This window comes from Monodelphis domestica, chromosome 5, assembly GCF_027887165.1.
Source record: "Monodelphis domestica isolate mMonDom1 chromosome 5, mMonDom1.pri, whole genome shotgun sequence".
Taxonomy (NCBI): Eukaryota; Metazoa; Chordata; class Mammalia; order Didelphimorphia; family Didelphidae; genus Monodelphis; species Monodelphis domestica.
The window spans coordinates 133,381,068-133,399,104 of record NC_077231.1 but is presented as its reverse complement, the minus strand read 5'-3'; the positions used below and the strand labels follow the sequence as shown (position 1 = coordinate 133,399,104).

At 33.5% G+C, this 18,037-nt stretch overlaps 1 protein-coding gene across 1 annotated transcript in view; it reads right to left on the bottom strand.

Annotated features, from left to right (window-relative positions):
- Positions 1 to 18,037, bottom strand: part of ETNK1 (ethanolamine kinase 1) — a 53,124-nt gene that overhangs the window by 23,228 nt on the left and 11,859 nt on the right. Inside the window, exons 2-3 of the mRNA XM_016425867.2 lie at positions 13,565 to 13,824; positions 1,455 to 1,595 (exon numbers count right to left, since the gene is read on the bottom strand). Coding sequence (XP_016281353.2) covers positions 1,455 to 1,595; positions 13,565 to 13,824 — 401 coding nt within the window. The remainder of the gene's footprint in view (positions 1 to 1,454; positions 1,596 to 13,564; positions 13,825 to 18,037) is intronic.

The window sequence follows — 18,037 nt, the reverse complement described above, 5'->3', positions numbered from 1 at the left end:
ATTTAAAAATGATTTCTACCTTATCCTTTTTCAAAATTAACATTTTTTAAGTAATCATGAAATTGTTGAATTAGAATTTTTTGTTTAAGCATACATGCAAGTCTACTGGATAACAGCTTAGCTACACTCCTAAAACATATACAAAGAACAAGGAAAAACAGCAGAATTCAGTATGAAATTAAACTAAATGGAATAGAGTTTTTAGGTGACACAGATATCTATGAAATGAGTTGTAAAGCCTACAACTTTTACTATATTTTGTCAGATAACAGAAAACTGAGGAAGGATATGGATAAAAGGTTAAAAACAGCTTAAAGTTTATGCAGTGATTTGAAAGTTGTAAAATGTTTTATATACGATATATTTAAGCTTATTAACAATAAAGTCTAGGTATTATTATCCCCATTTTATAGCTTGTCTCTGAAGTTACTAATCTTACAGATGAAGGAAATTTAGACTCAAGCAGGTTATGTGACTTGCTTATAGATAGGAAGTACTGGAAAAAGGGACTTAAACCCTCTCCTCATTACAAGCCTCTATCATTCTTCAGTTGCCTCTGTAAATCAATCTATAATTATATTAAAAATTCCAAATCCTGCAACTCTAGCATACACACACACACACACACACACACAACATTGTTTTCTGCAAACAATGTGTCTACTCAATTATATTTACTTTCAAAAGAAAATCTATTTCTTGCTTGTGTCTGTTATTACTGAACATAAATGTTACATAAGCGACATAAATCCCCAAATGTATTTGTAGATTTAAATTCAATGTAGAATTTTCTGATTTTTATGTTACTATTACTCAGCGGCTTTGTTATAAAATATTTTTATTTTATAATCTATTTTCTAAAACTTAGTCAACAAAAATAGTAAACAAAAATGTGCTTTTGAGAAGAATATTTCAATTCTAAAAAAGCCTACTGAAAACTAAAGACTATAAAACTAACCAAGGTAGTTGGGTACCATCCCAGAAATTAAATCAATGTGGAAAATTCTGTAAGCTTAAAAAGTACTAATGTAAACTACTGTTTTTAAAAATTATTATATGGTTATGACACCTTTACTTCCAGTATGCTGTAATATTTCTCTAGTAATAGCATTTAAAGCAAAAGCAAATGATAATGCAACACATGTTGGAGGAAGATCTTAATGACGAATACATGTGAATTTCAGATTTCTCCATTAATAGGAATCTCTCAAACACATTCATCACTACCTGCCTAGCAGGTTGGTTTTTTGGTTTTTTTTTAATCATTTCAGTCTCTTCAAGACCATCCAGCGGTCAGGAATTAGACCTAATTTTTCTTAAGAACAAAAACAAAACTCTACAAAGATTTCCTTGGTAGAAACCAAAGGCTTAATTTTGAAACTTTGTTTGCTATAAATGAAAAGTCAGAACAAAAATAAAAGAATTTCCAAAATTTTATGTGCATCAGTTTTTACCTTTCATTAATATCTTCATCAGCAAATTCTGTGGGAATAAGAGAGAAATATTTCCCCATCTTTAGCCACAGATTAGATTTGGGGATCCAGCCATTATGTGCATGTATAGCATGAATTTTAGCAAGGTGACGGGCAATTAACCTGTTTAAAAACAAAATAAAATTCTACATAAATAAAAAAGCATAATAAACCTGAATTCTTTATAAAAGGTACCAAAACACTCCTTTTTGTGCTTTTTCAATATTAGTATTAATTATTTACACACATTCTATATAGGATAAAGCCCTATAAATACCTATAGTAGTTATGATATAGTGATATTTAAGTTATAAATAAGTGAAGGATCTCACAAGTTAAAATTTTAAAAAATTTAAAGCATTCAGAAAAGTAGGAATTTTTATTCATGAAAATCTGTAGAGTAACATCAAAAGTGCCTTAAGACAAATCCCAGAGACAGGTATACAGACCCATAGACTAGTTTTGACTCTACCAGTCCTGGGCTGGTGGAGAAATGGCTCTTTTTAGATGTCTCTAAGGCAGATGCTGTAAGGAAGGCAGTATTGTATTAGTGAAAAGGAACATTGGAGTGGGAATAAGGAGACAAGTTTGAATTTGTTCTGCCATTACCTTGGTATAATCTTAAGCAAGTCACCTATGGACCTTAATTTTCTCAGATAGCTCAAAGATACAAATATTTAAAAGATCCTTCTGAGCTGAGTCACTGTGACTAAAAGGCAAAGGTCAAACAAATTTTTAAACTTCACTTATAACTTTAAGTGAATCTTGTGTTTTGAACACCAGATTTCCAGGAACACACACACAAAATGTTTAATTTGGAATGTTACATACTACCACAAACTAGAGGAAGATCAAAGAGAAAAGGTGTTTTTTCATCCTGAAGTGATCATGATTAATACAAGCAAATAAGCCATCATAAATATTTACATCCCATGAAAAGAGCCTCCAAACTGAGTCAACATTAACCTTGATATTTAAAGAAGTCTATGTGAAAAAGATCCAAAGTGAGGGAAGGAAGGTGAAAAACATTAAAATATATGATTTAAGATTAAGAAATGAAAGGTAAAAAAAAAAGCCCTCTAAGAAGTATCACTACTATGTATTGTGAATACCTACTCAAAAAGAGTGCTAGAATACACTGGATATGACAATGTCATAAAAATAGCTTAAAAAGAATAATTGGACTCATAAGTACAAAAACACTGAGAGCAGTTCTATTTGTGGTAGTAGAGAATTGAAAATTGAGGAGATGCTCCTCAATTAAGGAACGCCTAAGCAAGTTGTGGCATATACTGCTACTTGAATGTGACAGGTGGTTTGTATAGGCAAGACTTATGTAAACTGATGCAAAGTAAAGAACCACCAGAAGATCAGTGTGCACAGTAGCAGCAATGCTATAATATTGATCAACTATGAAAGATTTGACCTTTCTGATCAATATAATGATTCAAGTCAGTTCCCAAACACTCATGATGAAAAATGTTATCTCCTCAGGAGAGAGATGAAGAACTGAATGCTAAGTATAATTTTCTCACTTTTTTAAAAATGTGGCTAATGGTGAAGTGGTTTACATGATTTAACATGTATAATTAATATCATATTGCTTGCCTTTCTAAGTGGATTGAGGAAGAATAGGAGGAAGGGAATTTGGAACTCAAAACTTAAAAAGAATGTTAAAAACAATAAAATAGGTGGAAATCACAAAAGAAAAAGAATAGTTATTAGTCATTTTGAAATCAGATCAACTTGGTAAAGCAAAGATAAAAAACCTCTAAGACTAGATTCAAGAACAACTAATTGACCCCTCTATCTTTAAGCAGCAAAATTAACAAGAAAAAAACACCTATGATCTGCTCTGAAAAATTTCAAATGGTTATCTAGAGACAATGAAATTTTGCAACAAGCACAATTCTGTTAAAGTACATCACCTGTGTGTCCTTAATTGCTGCTTGTCAAAAAAAATATTTTTAAAACCCTAAATTGAGGCTCTACTAATTTTTAACTTGAAATAACTTGGATAAAGGTAGGCTGAAGTATATATTTTTTCATTACATATGAAAAATGGACGTGTCAAGAAACTAAATGATAAGTCTGCAAGAGTGTTTAGCCTAAATAAAAGAATAAAAATGCTTTTCCCTCTCTCACCCCAAACAACATGCCATGCCTTGGCCCATCTCTCTTCATTAAAATAAAACCAGCAAGACGTGTCAAACTTTTAAGTCATTAAAGTACATATAGGAGCATACATGAAAGAATTAATAAATGAAAGAATAAGCATTTATTACATATTTACTATGCATTAAACACTAGTGATATAAATGGAAGACAATCTCAGTTTTCAAGGAATCACACCTTAAGTGGAAAAGACAATACATGTAGGAGAGTTAAACAAGGCAGGTAAAAAGACCTAGAAGCCCTAACGGTTCAGTTAATGGGGTATCTGACCCACAAGAGCAGCCCACAATCATTGGAAAGGGGGAAGTAGGTATACAGGTCAGAATGAAGAGAGGATTAAAAAATGGGGGATTCACTGTCCAGCCAAGAGGGCAAAAGGATAAGGATCACTGGAAGGAAGCCTGAGGGTATATGTCAGTTTGGGCTGGAAACTAAAGTATGAACTAAATAAAACTATTATTTGGGATGAGAATTAAAAAATTCCTTCCCTCTCAGTTTCCTCCTCCAGAAAAAAAAAAAGGTACAGAATTAAATGCAAAATCCCTTTCAGATCTAAATCCTATGATCCAATAATTCTGTAGTTCAGGTTTTTTGCTAATGCAAGTTAGCCTTCTCCCTAATTAGCCTTAACAGTGAAGTATACTAACCAGAAGTAGCTAGACAAAAATGCTGCTTATAAATAAATGCTTAGCTAAAGCAAAAAAGTGAAAAAAATTGAGTACCTCTGAAATTAGTCTCAAATATGTGATTTTTTAAATTTAAACCCTTACCTTCCATCTTAGAATCAATACTGCGAATTGGTTCCAAGGCAGAAGAGCAGTAAGGGCTAGGCAATGACAGTTAAGTGACTTGCCCATTGTCACACAGGAAATGTCTACAGTCAAATTTGAACCTAGGACCTCCCATTTCTAGGCCTGGTTCTCAATTCACTGAGTCACCAAACTGCCTCCATCTTATTTAATTTTTCATTAAACTTCAACCTGAATTTCTAGTGACATCCATGCTTTAAAAGAAAGCACTGGTGGGTTGCCTGGGGAAAATTTAACCTTCTTCAAACTTTTAAAAGATTAAAAGACCAGGGTTTTTAAAAAATTATGATGTGACCTTATGACACTAATTTGTTCTAAGAACTTTCATTTTATTTTCAAAATTAATAAGCATTAGCTCAAGTACAATCAAATAAATCTGAAATGAAAAACAGATGATTTAAATTTTCTGACTTTAAAAGTATATTTTTAAATATGGTCACAAATAACATATGTAGCTATGGATGAATAGGCTAATAAAAATTCAGTTCCATGCTACTTTCACTGGACCTTTACCAAATACGACTCTGGCACTGCATACTGGACTGCATTCTTCCCACCTACTCTGCCAGATCAGGTGGGCCCTCCTTATAGTTCCTCCACACTGTTCTGGGCTGGAGCATTATTTTCCATTTTCTAGTGGGTTCCTCTGCTTTAAAATTCATTTTGAGGCATTTGGGAAGAGGGGGATGTATTTGGTAAGCTTGGAGTGCTCTTTATTTTGTCATCTGAGTTCCCAAAAGCAAAAATCGGCATTGCAGGTTAGCCTATTTGAAATTGTCGTTTCCTGGCATATCACGGCTTAAGTCAAACATTTTTGTAGAAAAATTTTAAATAGCTCAAAAGATAATACTTATATGATAAAGATGGTGAGAACAAGTTTATCTTAACCAAATCTTATCTACATTAAACTACTGTACAAAGTGATTCAATTTAAAGAAACAGAATAGTCTTCTAGCAACTTCCTTCCCTACTCTGTAGAATATTTCCATATATCAGAACACAAAAAGAATTTTGTACATAAACCTATGAATCTCCATTTCATACACTTGCTTTTTAAACAAACAAAATAAACTTCACAAATTATTTTCAAAATTATCTGACCTTCGGGGTTTCCTTCAGTTCTCTCCTGCACATTTAAAAAAGTGTTTCAACTGCCTCTGGGGGGGAGGGGGAAGTAGGAGGGGTTGGTTACTATTGTTTTTTGTTGGGGGATGGGGTTGAGGGTTCAAGAACAGGTTTGTAACATATTAGACAGGCAAACTTCACTAAATTGCTCACTGGTTCTAGCATTATCCCAGTTACACATGTCCCTCCTCTACCACATACTACCAATCCATATCAATATCATTCTTAAAATGTTGAGCACAGACCTGAAGACTATATATGTATTTTTTCTAGAACACAGTACTATAAAACAATTATCTCCCTAGTCTTGAATAATTATTATGCCCACTTTAATGGAATCTACAATTAATTGATTAGTTCTGCCTTTCATATGAGATTGACTTTTGTGGCACTTGCAGACCATGAAAGCCTCATCATTTTTTTCTTCACATCAAAGGTTATAAAGCCACATCTTCCTTTCCATTTGTGTGGTTCTTTTTTTTTTAAATAACAATATTATCTTAACTAATTTATACCAAACTTCCAAAAGAGTATTTTTATAGAGCTAGAAAAAAATAAAATTGTTAAGGAGGAATAAAAAGTCAACAATATCAAGGACAATCATTTTTTTAAAAGTGGATAGGGAAGAGGGGAAAGAGCCTATCAATATCTGATCCCAAGCAACACTACAAAGTAATAATCATTTAAATGATTTGGGACTAGTTAAAAATAGAGAGATCAGTCCAAAGAAGGGATCAGGCACACACCATAGAGAAGCAAATAAACACAATGGCATAGTGTTTCATAAACTTAAAGATTCTAATTATGGGGCTAAGAAAACCCCTATTTGAGAAAAACTGGTAATAAAATTGTACAGGATTCCAGAAGAGAAAACAGTTTAGCCCATCATTTCATACCATATACTAAGAAATTTGACCTAGAAATAAAAGGTCACATCATGAATTATAAAAACAAATTAATTTTCAAATCTGTGTATAAGAAAGAATTCATGACCAAATGAAAGAATCACAAATGATAAAAGGATATTTTTAATTCTACAAAATTTAAAATGTTATATAAACACATTCAATGCAATTAAGAAGAAAAACAAGTAAATAAGTAAAAAAAAAATCTTTATAGCATGTTTCTCTGATCAAGATCTCATTTCTGAGATATATACAAAACCAATTCAAATTTTTAAGAATAAGAATCCTCCATGAACTGATGCAGAGTGAAATGAGCAGATCCAAGAGAACATTGTACACAGTAAATGAAACATTATGGGATGCCCAAATGTAATATACTATAGACTTTGCTACTAATAGCAATGGTCCAGGACAATACTGAGGGAGTTATAAGAATGCTATCCACATCAAAAGAACTGTGGGAGTAGAAATATAGGGGGGAAAACATATGATTTATTACTTGTTTTATGAGTATAGGACTTGGGGTTTTAATTTTTAAAAATTATTTCAAAAATGAATATGGAAATAGGTATTGGGTGATGAAACATGTATAAACCAGTGGAATTGCTTGTTAGCTCCGGGAAGAAGAAGGAAAGAGGGAAGGAAGAGAACATGGATCCTGTAATCTTGGAAAAATACTTGAAAGTAAATAACTTAAATGCTAAATCAATAAAATTATGCTGAGAAAAAAATAAGTATCATTCTTCATTTGATAAACAATCAAAGCATATGAACAAGTAGTTCTCAAGGGAAGAAATCCAAACTGGTTATAAGCTATGTGGGGGGAAAAAGTTCCAAATCACTAATCAGAGAAGTGTAAATTAACGACTTTGGAGTTCTACCTGAAATTCATCAGATTGGCAAAGACGACAAACAGGGAAAAAGACAAATGCTGGACAGGCATGAGAAAAGTGGGACATTGAATTCACTGTTGGTGGAAGCTTGAATTAATCCAACTATTCTGATAATTGGAAGGAAAAAAACCAAGAGCATAAAAAAATGTCATACCAGCTAGCCCAAAACTATACAAACTAGACAAAACTATAGGCACATGGATTTAAGAAAAAAGATCATGACAAAAAAGGATAGGAAAAGGTCAATACAGCTTTGTTCTGCTTCAGAGATTTGAATTTTAATATGTGACTATGGATGAGATTAGTTAGTTGTGTAGAGGAAATTTTTCCAATAATTTATCGTATGATATCAATTATTTGTAGAAAACCATCTAAAAAAACCAAAACCATTTTAATTTCTATGTATCAAGAACTGTGAGGTACTTCAAAACCAAACACAAAAATGAAAAAGCCCTTGCCTTCAAGAAGCTTACATTTTACTTGTCTATGGATAAATAAATAATGGGGACAGGGAATTAACAAGTGTGAGAAGCAGAAAAGACCTTTAGTAAGAAACATCTGAAATGATCTTTGGTTGGAGCTAGGGATTCAAAGGAGCAGAATGAAAGGGGGAGTTTATTCAAAGGTACAGAAAGTAGAGATGAAAAGTTGTACACAAAGAACAGAAAGTAGGGCAGTTTGATTAGAATATATACAGCAATAGAGAGACACTGAAGCAAGGGATTGACACAGACTTTTTAGGAATATCAATATCAATTCTGCAGCTAAGCGGAGAACAGATTGCAGAAGACTGGAGGCAAGAAGACCAATTAAAAAGTCAGTACAATGGTCTAGGCAATAAATAATGAACCACATTAGAGTGATAGTCATCTGAAAAAAAGGAATGCATATGAGAGATGTTGTCTTAGTAGAATCAACAAAACTTGGAAACTGACTGGCTATGTGGAGAGTTATAAAATAATTACTTCGAGGTTACAAATCTGAGTTTACTGAGAGGATGAGACTAAGGGGACATTTAGATGAAGATGTCCAACAGGCAACTGGTAGTACAGGACTGAAGTTCAGAAGATGAGGATTGTCCATGTAGAGAGCTGTCCAGGAGTCATCTTCAGAAATAACTGAACCCCTAGAAAAACCCAGATGCATTAATCAAGAAAGAAAGGAGACAGGTAAGACCAACGAAGAGGGTATTACAGTACTTTAATGGAAAGGGGAAGAAATATAGATGATAATATAGCAAAAAAGATGGAGAAATGTTTGTTCTTGTTCAGTCACTTTATTTGTGTCCCACTCTGTGAGAAACTCTTTTGGTAAAAATACTGGAGTTGTTTTGCCATTGCCTTCTTGATATCATTTTTACAAATGAGGAAACTGAGACAAACAGGGCTAAGTGACTTGTACAGGGTCACATAGCTAGTAAGTGTCTGAGACTATGTATTCAAACTCAGTAAGATGAGTCTTCCTGAATAGAAACACAGAAGAAATTGTGCATTGGCTATAGGAAGGGTGGGGGGAGGTGAGGGAGGGAAATAATATGACTCTTGTAACCAAGGAATAATGTTTTAAATTGACTAAATAAATTAATTCAAATTAAAAAAAAAAAAGATGAGTCTTCCTGACTCCAAGTCTGGCATATCCACTATGCCACCCAGGGTAAAATGAAAATCAAGGTAAGAGCAGATCCATGAAAACCCAGAAGGTAGTAAACAGTGTCAAATACTGTAGAGATCAAGAACAAAAATAAAAGGCCCATAGGATTTGGCACTTACCATTTATTGCTGGTAACCTTAGAGATAAGTTAGAGCCAGATTGTAAGGGAAGAAAAATCACTGGAAAATTAGGAAGAGGAGGGAATAAATGTAGAATTTTCCCCTAACAATTTAGCAGTGAAAGGAAGAATACAGAATGATCATTTTAGGAGATAATATGATCAGGGAAAGGTTTTTTAAGGTGAGAATTCAGTGGACAAGAGGGGGCTACAAGCCCTCATGGACACAAAGCAGAGCTAGGTCTTCCTTGGAGTGCCTTGAAGCTGTCATGAATGTTATACTGTTCCCTTTCAATGGCTCAGAGATGCTATTCAATATGCTAACCCCTCAGATGTCCTCCCATATGAACACTTATTGAAGTACAAAAGGGTCAGCATGCCTGACTCATTCATGAGTATTATTCCACTGCATATTCCCCTGGTGCCCTAGGCTCACCATAAGTAGCAAAGGGCTGCCCCTTCATTTGTTGTCCATGAACCATCACACATAAGGCATCTGAAATCTGTCCAAGCTCATTTTTTTTGTTTCTTCCAAAACACTATCCATCCCATCTTCTGCCATCTTATTCTCTTTTTGCATTCAATCTTTCCCAAAATCAGTGAGTCTTATTTTCTCATTGTGTGGCCAAAATATTTAAGCTTCAGTATTTATCCTTTCAAGAGTAGTTGGAATTAACTGACCACTCTATCTACTTGGCCCAGATATGAAACTTTTAGGTCTTCATAGTTAAAACAAATCAGATTAAATAAAATAGAATAAGAAGTGGATTCTAGGATTTGGGGGAATGTCTGAACATAACAATATCTTCCATACCAGTCAAAAGTACTAGTTCTAAATCGATAACAGGACAGAATTCCACAAGTAACCTTCATCAGGATTATTTCAATTGGTAAAACAATAAATTTGGAACAAAAAAAGATTTTTTTTTCTTTAGAATATTTACTAACTTTGTTGGCCTTTTGTTTAACAACTATACAATGCAATGATGTGTCTTCTATAAACTGTCTTTAAAAAAAAAATAAAAGATTCCTGGGTTTGAGATAGCTTGGATTCTATCATTCTCTTTATATGGTTTGGATTTGCTTTCATCTCCCCTCGCAATGGTTACATTAAAAACCCCAACTGAGACATTGCCAAAATAAGTTTCATTATTTCTAGACATGCTGCTCCAATAAACCCAAGGGGATTAGAGGAGGGAGTGGTACCATGAGCATATACTTCTTGGATTTAGCAGTTGCTTTTGTTTGCAAAAGTGAATTAACTTGCATTTCTCCTTAATGAAATTCACCTACCTAACTCAAATTCTATTCATTCAGAATTCATGTGGGCAAAGTTTAATTCTGCATTATGAAATATGATTTCAGAGGGTTTTAATCTATTTGAGAATCCAATTTCCAGAAAAACAGTAGGAATCATTTTGTGAAATATTACCATCATGGACTCATTCATTCATTAACATAGGTACATCATGATTACTACTTGCACAGATTCATAATCAGAACCAGAAGAGAGAAATATCTAAATCATATGCTTTTATTTTACAGAGGCAAAAGATGGGTGGGGCTTGATAAGATTCACATGACTTCTCCAAGTTCACAAAGTAGAGCAAAATAAGGATTAGAACCTAAGTCACTTAGCTCCTAAAATCCATTGCTCATTCTAACCATATTCAGTCTACTTTGTTTTAACTGTGAACACCTAAGTTTCAAAGTTTCAAAGGCTGGCCAAGTAGCTAGAATAATCCAATAGACAGTGTGCTACATTCACATTCTCATCCAATATCAATGGATATGATGGAAAAGCCCCTCAAGAACATAAGGTGTACATCCTGTCACAGCATTCATGAGAGGAAAGTGCAAGAATAGCAGAGAATTAGCTCAAAGTATAGTATATGTTAAAGCTGCTTAGCCGAAATTTCTTTTAAATGCATAATTCATTTTCTTTAATTCTTGACATGCTGAACCTAAAATAATTAATAGAAACAAATGTTTTTTTAAAAATCAAATTCATAAATACAAGACGGGGAAAGCATAGTTGACATTTTACCTGACAAAAGAATTAGAAACTAGGGGCTGTTAACAAACAGCAAGTTCAATGAGCCAGCAAAATGTTATAGCAAACAAAAAAAGTTAATATGTCTTCATAGGAATAATTTGTAGGCCTAGGAAGACTGTGCTCTGGTATGAAGAGACCATTTTCAAAGTACTGTGTTCAGTTCTGGGTTCCAGTTTAGGAAAGATGTTAAACTTGGAAACATCGAAGAGTATAAACAATAGTGAAGGTCTCGAGTTCCCGTCATATGAGGATCAGCTAGATAAAAGATTTTTACCATAGGAAAAAAAGACTCAAGAGGGACATAAAAGTTTTAAGTATATAAAGAACTGTCCTATAAGAGGAAATAGATTTGTTATGATTGGCCCCTAAGGACAGAAATAGGAATAATGATAATAAGTTGTAAGGAGACAAATTTAGATTTGAGGTCAGGAACTTTGTAGTATTTAGAACTGCCCAAAGGTAGAACAGGTTGCCTCAGGAAGTTGTAGTTTTTATTCTCATTGGAGGTTTTCAAGTCAAGTCAGGAGGACAGCTTGTCAGGTATGTTATGGTGGGAATTCATTTGAGAACTCAGGTCCCTTCTAGTTCTTAAATTCTTTGATTCCAGAATAAAACAAGTATGTATAGTTGCCTTTCTAACAAAATTTTAATTATTTTCCAATTAACTGTATGATAAATTTTTTCTCTATAGAATATTTAAAAAATGACAAAATTTTCTTAAGAAAAAGAAATGCAAGATATTGAATTTTATTAGCTTTGGATTTCTATTAATATTTTTTATCTCTATGTCACCTAGCATTTATATGGAATAGTACTTTACATCCTTAAGCCACTGATAGTTTATTTGTGGAATGGATGATTTACTTTTCTCATTAATAGATATGATATAATAATTAATAAACATGATAATTTAAAAATGCTATTTAGAAGGCTCACTTAAAGCAAAAAATTCTCAAATTTGAGAATTCAAAGTCATGATAGTACTTCTTAGCTAAATGCCACGGTCATATATCTAAAAATAACTGAACCCCAACTGAGATACTGCAGAAATTGAAACTTCTATTATTTTTAGATGTTGCTTCCAATCAGTTAGGGGAAAAATGGTATGAAGAGCATGTGTTTCTAAGATTAAGCAGTTATTTTTATTTGCTTATGTATGATAACTTTTTATTTTAAGTTTTAACAACCAGAAGTATGTGGGAAGGGTAGAGGCTTTCACAAAAGTAAAAAAATTATAAAGTTTTCTTATTTCTTACACCTGAATAATGAGTAACTGAATTATAGTAAATGGAAGAGTATTAGGCCATAGGAAATAAAAAAGTATAGGAAATACCAGAAACTATGAGAAAACATATCAAAAGCAGAACAAAAATCCCAAGGACAGAAGCCACTTAAATAGAACACTTCTTCCAAAAATCTATTATTTTCTTTGATTTTAATGTTAGTGATGCCTTATTATTAACTTATGCCAATAATTTCCCAATATGTCCTTCTCTCTTTTATCCCTTCCAACTGAAAACTTTACTTGTAATTTAAAAAAAATATGCAAAACTGAGCAATTTTGACTCCATGTCCCCCCCACCTAAGAAGAGGTAAATGTTACATCATTTATTCTCTGGAATCCAGATCAGTAACTGCAATTAATCTAAGTACAGCTACCTTTTAGTCTTTCATTTGTTTATATTGTTAAAGTCCTTGTATACAATCACTAGTTCAGCTAAATAATAAAGATTGGCTTTCTGTGGTTTGCAAGGCAGAGGAAAAAAGCAGATTCATATCAACTGAAAAATTGCTAAACAAAATGTAGTTTACATATTTGTGTCATAAGAAATGATGAATGTAAAGAATCAGAGAAATAAGGGAAGACATGCATGGAATCATGTAAAGTGAAGTAAACAGAAGAAAATACATACAGTTAATGTAACAGTATAAATGGAAAGAATAAAAAGAAACTACACACTATGTATGAAACTATAATGAGTATGCTTGGCCCAGAAGAAAAGATAAGAAAATGTACCTTCTTTGCAAAGGTGGGGTTTAGTAACCTATAAGTATTAATACCGAATATACTGTCAAACTCAAAGTTTCTAAACTACTTTTCTTCTTTCTTTCATTATTTATTAAAAGGGTTCACTAGGGAGTAGGGAATAATGTATAGTAAAAATATGCCAATAAAAATTTATTTAAGATTCTATTTAATCAAGAAATGCTAAGAAAAGCATGAAATTAAATTAGCCGAACATTTTTCAAAAGAATCATTTACAAAGCATGCTTTAAATATCCTTCCCAAAAATTTCATGACAAACTTCTGAAACCAAAATACATCCTTAGTTATTTAATTCTTTTAACAAAAAAGCATACCTGAATATAGCTGGATTACAGACATGCTTTGGATCCAGTGCTTCTCCCTGTATGAATTCGTAGCATAGCCCATTATTGAATGTACAGTAGAGTTGTGGTGCACAGCCATGAGCCTGTAACACTCGAAAACTCTTCACTTCCTCATCTCGGTCAACTAACAATTCTGTTTTATTACCATAAATTCTCACCAGGACCACGTCCTCCATTGTGTTGCCCACGTAACAGCCAATAAGCTTATTTGTGATCCCATCTGTAAAAAGCTGCAATATAAGACAAAATTATTATGTTTTAGCATACAGACAATCATGGGTAGAGTTTGAAAACCAAAAAATGTAAAGGAAAGAAAACGAATATAAAGGGGGAAATTAATTTTTCTAAATTTTCTAAATCTAATAGAGGAAAAATGTTTGGAAGAATATAGATTTAGAGCCAGAGAGGGTCCTGTCATCTGGTTCGACCTCATTCTGACACAGGCTCCAGATTTTCTGATCCCTAATTCAGTTCTTTTCTGCTACACCATGCTCTTAAATTATTAGAGGCTATACTTACCTAAAAGAAATGTTTTAAGGTGGAAGCTCAGTGGATTGAGAGCCAGGCCTAGATACAGGAGATCTGGCCTCAGGCACTTACTTCCTAGCTATGTGACCCTGGGCAAGTCACTTAACCCCAATTGCCTAGCCCTTACCACTCTTCTGTCTTGGAACCAATACACAGTATTGATCCTAAGAGAAAAGAGAAGGAGGAAGGAGGTAGGAAGGAGAGAGGAAGGGAGTGAGGGGGAGGGAATGGGGGGAAGAAGGGGAGGGGGAAGAGAGAGAGAGAGAGAGATTGAGAGAGTTATTTTCTATCTTATAGTTTTCTTCCTTTTTTGTAGTCAAATACAGCTTTCACATGAAGCTTTTCCTAATTCTCCCATCAGTTTTTAACAAGATCAGATACAATGCATTCCTGTCAGTAAAAAACACTTAAATCCAGGTGCAAATGCTGATAGTATTCTTTCATCAGATGTAAATTGTGTTTTTGCACAGTAAATATTAGAACTTTAGTTTTAAGCAGTTAGAAATATAATTCAAAGAAATTCTACCAATCAAAACACACTTAGGGTTAATTTTGCATGAATATTATTATAGTCTGTTAAACTTTAATCCTCAGAATCCTTGAGTTAATGAATTTAATTATTCAGGACCTTAATCCTCTAATAACTTGTTTAAACATTAACAACTTAAAAAATACAAGGTCAATAATTTGGCTGGTTTTAAATATTTTTATGTTAGGAGGCAAAGAAAATACAAATAAAGAACCAAAAGATTCCAAGCTAAGGAGATTAACATAAAAATCCCCTCCTCTCAAAAATGTGTTATGTGCTTGATCTGTATGGATAGAATTTTGCTCCCCAGGACTCTCTTTCCCAGTATCCCATTTGCATCCTCAGGGTGAGTGCAAACACTGTGTGCGTCAGTAGGATATAGTTCTGGTTGACCCCACCTCTCTTTCTCTCTTCCCCTGATCACAGCTATGGAAGCTGGCTTTAAACCAGGCAGGAGAATTTAATGTGGTCTTATTTTTGTTAGATAATTAGGTGTTTATACTTATATTTCCTTCTACTTCAAGTGATTATTAATAAACTTTATAAAATTAAGGTACCTGTGCATTGTCAAGGACTGTGCAAGGAACATAATGACGTATTCCTTGTCCTTAAAGAGCTTATATTCTAATAGGAGAGGCAACACTAATAGGGAAAAGCAAAGAATATATCTTGATTTGGGAAGTCATGGAAAGAGCGCATGCTGGGAGCCCCCTGTAGTTGACTAACATACATTAACTTAATTAAGGTTCTAGAATTGAAAAGGGAGGTAGCCAGAGTATAAAACTGTGACCACCTAGATTAGTGATGGTGAACCTATGGCATGGGTGCTAAAGAGGGCATGCACACCATCATCCCCCACAAGAGTTTATTACTAGAAAGATAGAGACTCAGCAGAGCTGCTCCCCTCCCCCTCTCCACCATGCCTGATGACATTTTTTTCACATCACCCATCCCTCTGCCCAGCAGCCCAAAGGGAGTGCTTTTCTGTGTGGAGTAAGGGGGTGGCCACATGTGGTACTTGTTTGGAGGGGGGAGCCAGCACATAGTGGGGGTGGAGGGGGCACAGCACATAGTCTCTTAAAAAGTTTGTCATCACTGACTCAGATCAACTATTTCATTATAACTGTTTTGTTTTGTTTTTTATATTCCCTTGTATTTTCTATTAAGACATTTAAAGACATATCTTGAGAGGGGTTTTATAGACTTCACATCAAACTGTCAAAGGGTACATGATAATACTTTCACTCATTAAGCCCAAATATCAAAACAGGTCTGAAATTCATTTTAAAAGCAACAGAAAAACATGAAAAAAATTAAAATATGTCCACCTATGGTCCATGATTTTCCTTTAAACTCAAACTAGTAGTCACCATTTTGTAAATTCATGCCCTTGGGTAATGAGTTCTACTCATTGATAGATCCTCTCAGTTATAAGATGGGCAAAACCACTATTACCCATAAACTTGGAATTTTATCTTCTCATTAGTTATTTTCATGCTGAAAAAAAAATATTTTATGTAGAAAAATATGCTACTTTAGTGAAAATTCCCACTGTAATTGACAGAAAATAATTCTGGCAGTGGTTTCTAAGAATTTGGGCATGAGGATCACAATAATTTAGCTCCTTGTTATTTAATATAATGCAAGATTATTTGAAACATAATTATAAGTCTATAACATTCCTGTTGGTCTCTAATTCCTAAATATGGGAACCAATAAATTTGCATATAACCATTCATTCACTCAATTCAATATTTGAGTATCTCGGGCAAAATAAGTGGTGCATCTACACCCCAAATCTAGGAAGCAAAGGGAAAACCATGACCCAACAAAATTATATCATTTTCCTTAAAAAATCAGTAATAGTGAAGGCAGGACTTAAATTGAGCTTTCAAGTATAAGAATTTGGATAGGTTGAGATAAAGGAAAGGACAATTCTGAAGTAGGAAAAGCATAGAAACTTGTGGAAATTATAACTATGTTCCAAGGTAGCAAGGAAATATTGAAAAAAGCAAAAGTTCATGATGGAGAACAATGGAAGTAATTTGGAGACTTTAATTCCATGATGAAGAGTGTTAATGAAGGATATGAACTTAATTGCATGAGCAATTCATTCATTCCATAAATAAACTCCTAAGATGCATGTAACACACAATGCTAGGTTGTTAGCAGTCTAAAAGAATAACACAAATGTTCTTGTCCTTATAGAACATGCAGATATAAGGGAGATAAGATATATAAGTGGCTATGAGAAAAGCAAAGTTTAAGAATCGGAGCCAAGTGAATGAAAATTGACAAAATTTACAATAATTTTCTAGGTAGGATAAAGGATAATGAAGATGATTACTAAAAGTAGTTCTGGAATACTAGGAGTAAAGAAAGATACTGCAGAAAGGGCATTCCAGGTATGGGAAAGCATTAAGCAAAAAAAGAAAAAGGTGGTAAAGAGGATAACATGTTTGGTAGGATAAGTAAATAATTTAATTTGGCTGAAACAGGGTACACAAAAAGGAATGAGAAGAGAGAAAGCTGGAAAGAAAATATGAGGCAAATTTTTAGACAGCCTTTAACACCAAGTACAGAAATGTAGACATTATTCAGTTAGTACTGGAATGGCACTAAAGATATCTATACATAAAGAAATATGTACATGTATATGTATGTATGTGAATAGATGTAGAAAAGAATGAAATGGTCAGAGCTATGCTTTTGAAAAAATTAATTTAGCAGGGGAAGTAAGCTGACCCAAGGGAAATATGAGACTGGTATGAAGGAGACAAATTAAAAAGCTATGGTAATAGTTAAAAAGGATACCCAAATTAGGCAGTGAAAATGAAGACAACTGATATAAGACATACTGCTAAGGTAAAAAGATAGGCTCTGGTAAGCATATTAAGAGTTGGTAACTAGGACAGTGATGCCATCAGCAGATAAAAAAAAAACAGGAAGAACAGGTTCTATAATTAAGGAAAAGGAATTTACTTTGGAACATTTGTAATGTTTCAAGAGGACCACTGAGATGCAAAACATTTTGGAGAAAGCTGGAAATCAAAAAGCATAGGAGACAAAGATTGGAGATACAAATTGGATGCCAATCTAACTTTTCTGACTTGCCTCAATAATTATTTACCACCTTCTGAAAAGTAAAAGTGATGAAGGGAATGGCTATACCTGAATATGACCAACAAGAAAAAAGGAACCTCCAAATCAGTGAGAAGAAAGAATGACTCTTATTTTGCTTGTTTTCTCTACATATATAACTTCTGTAGGGAAAATAGAATGATAAAAGTGATTTGACTTTGGAATTATAAAGAATTATAGAGACTGGCTTATAGGGGAAGGGAGGTTGGCAAGCTTATTAGAAATTGATGGAGAAAAATAAATAA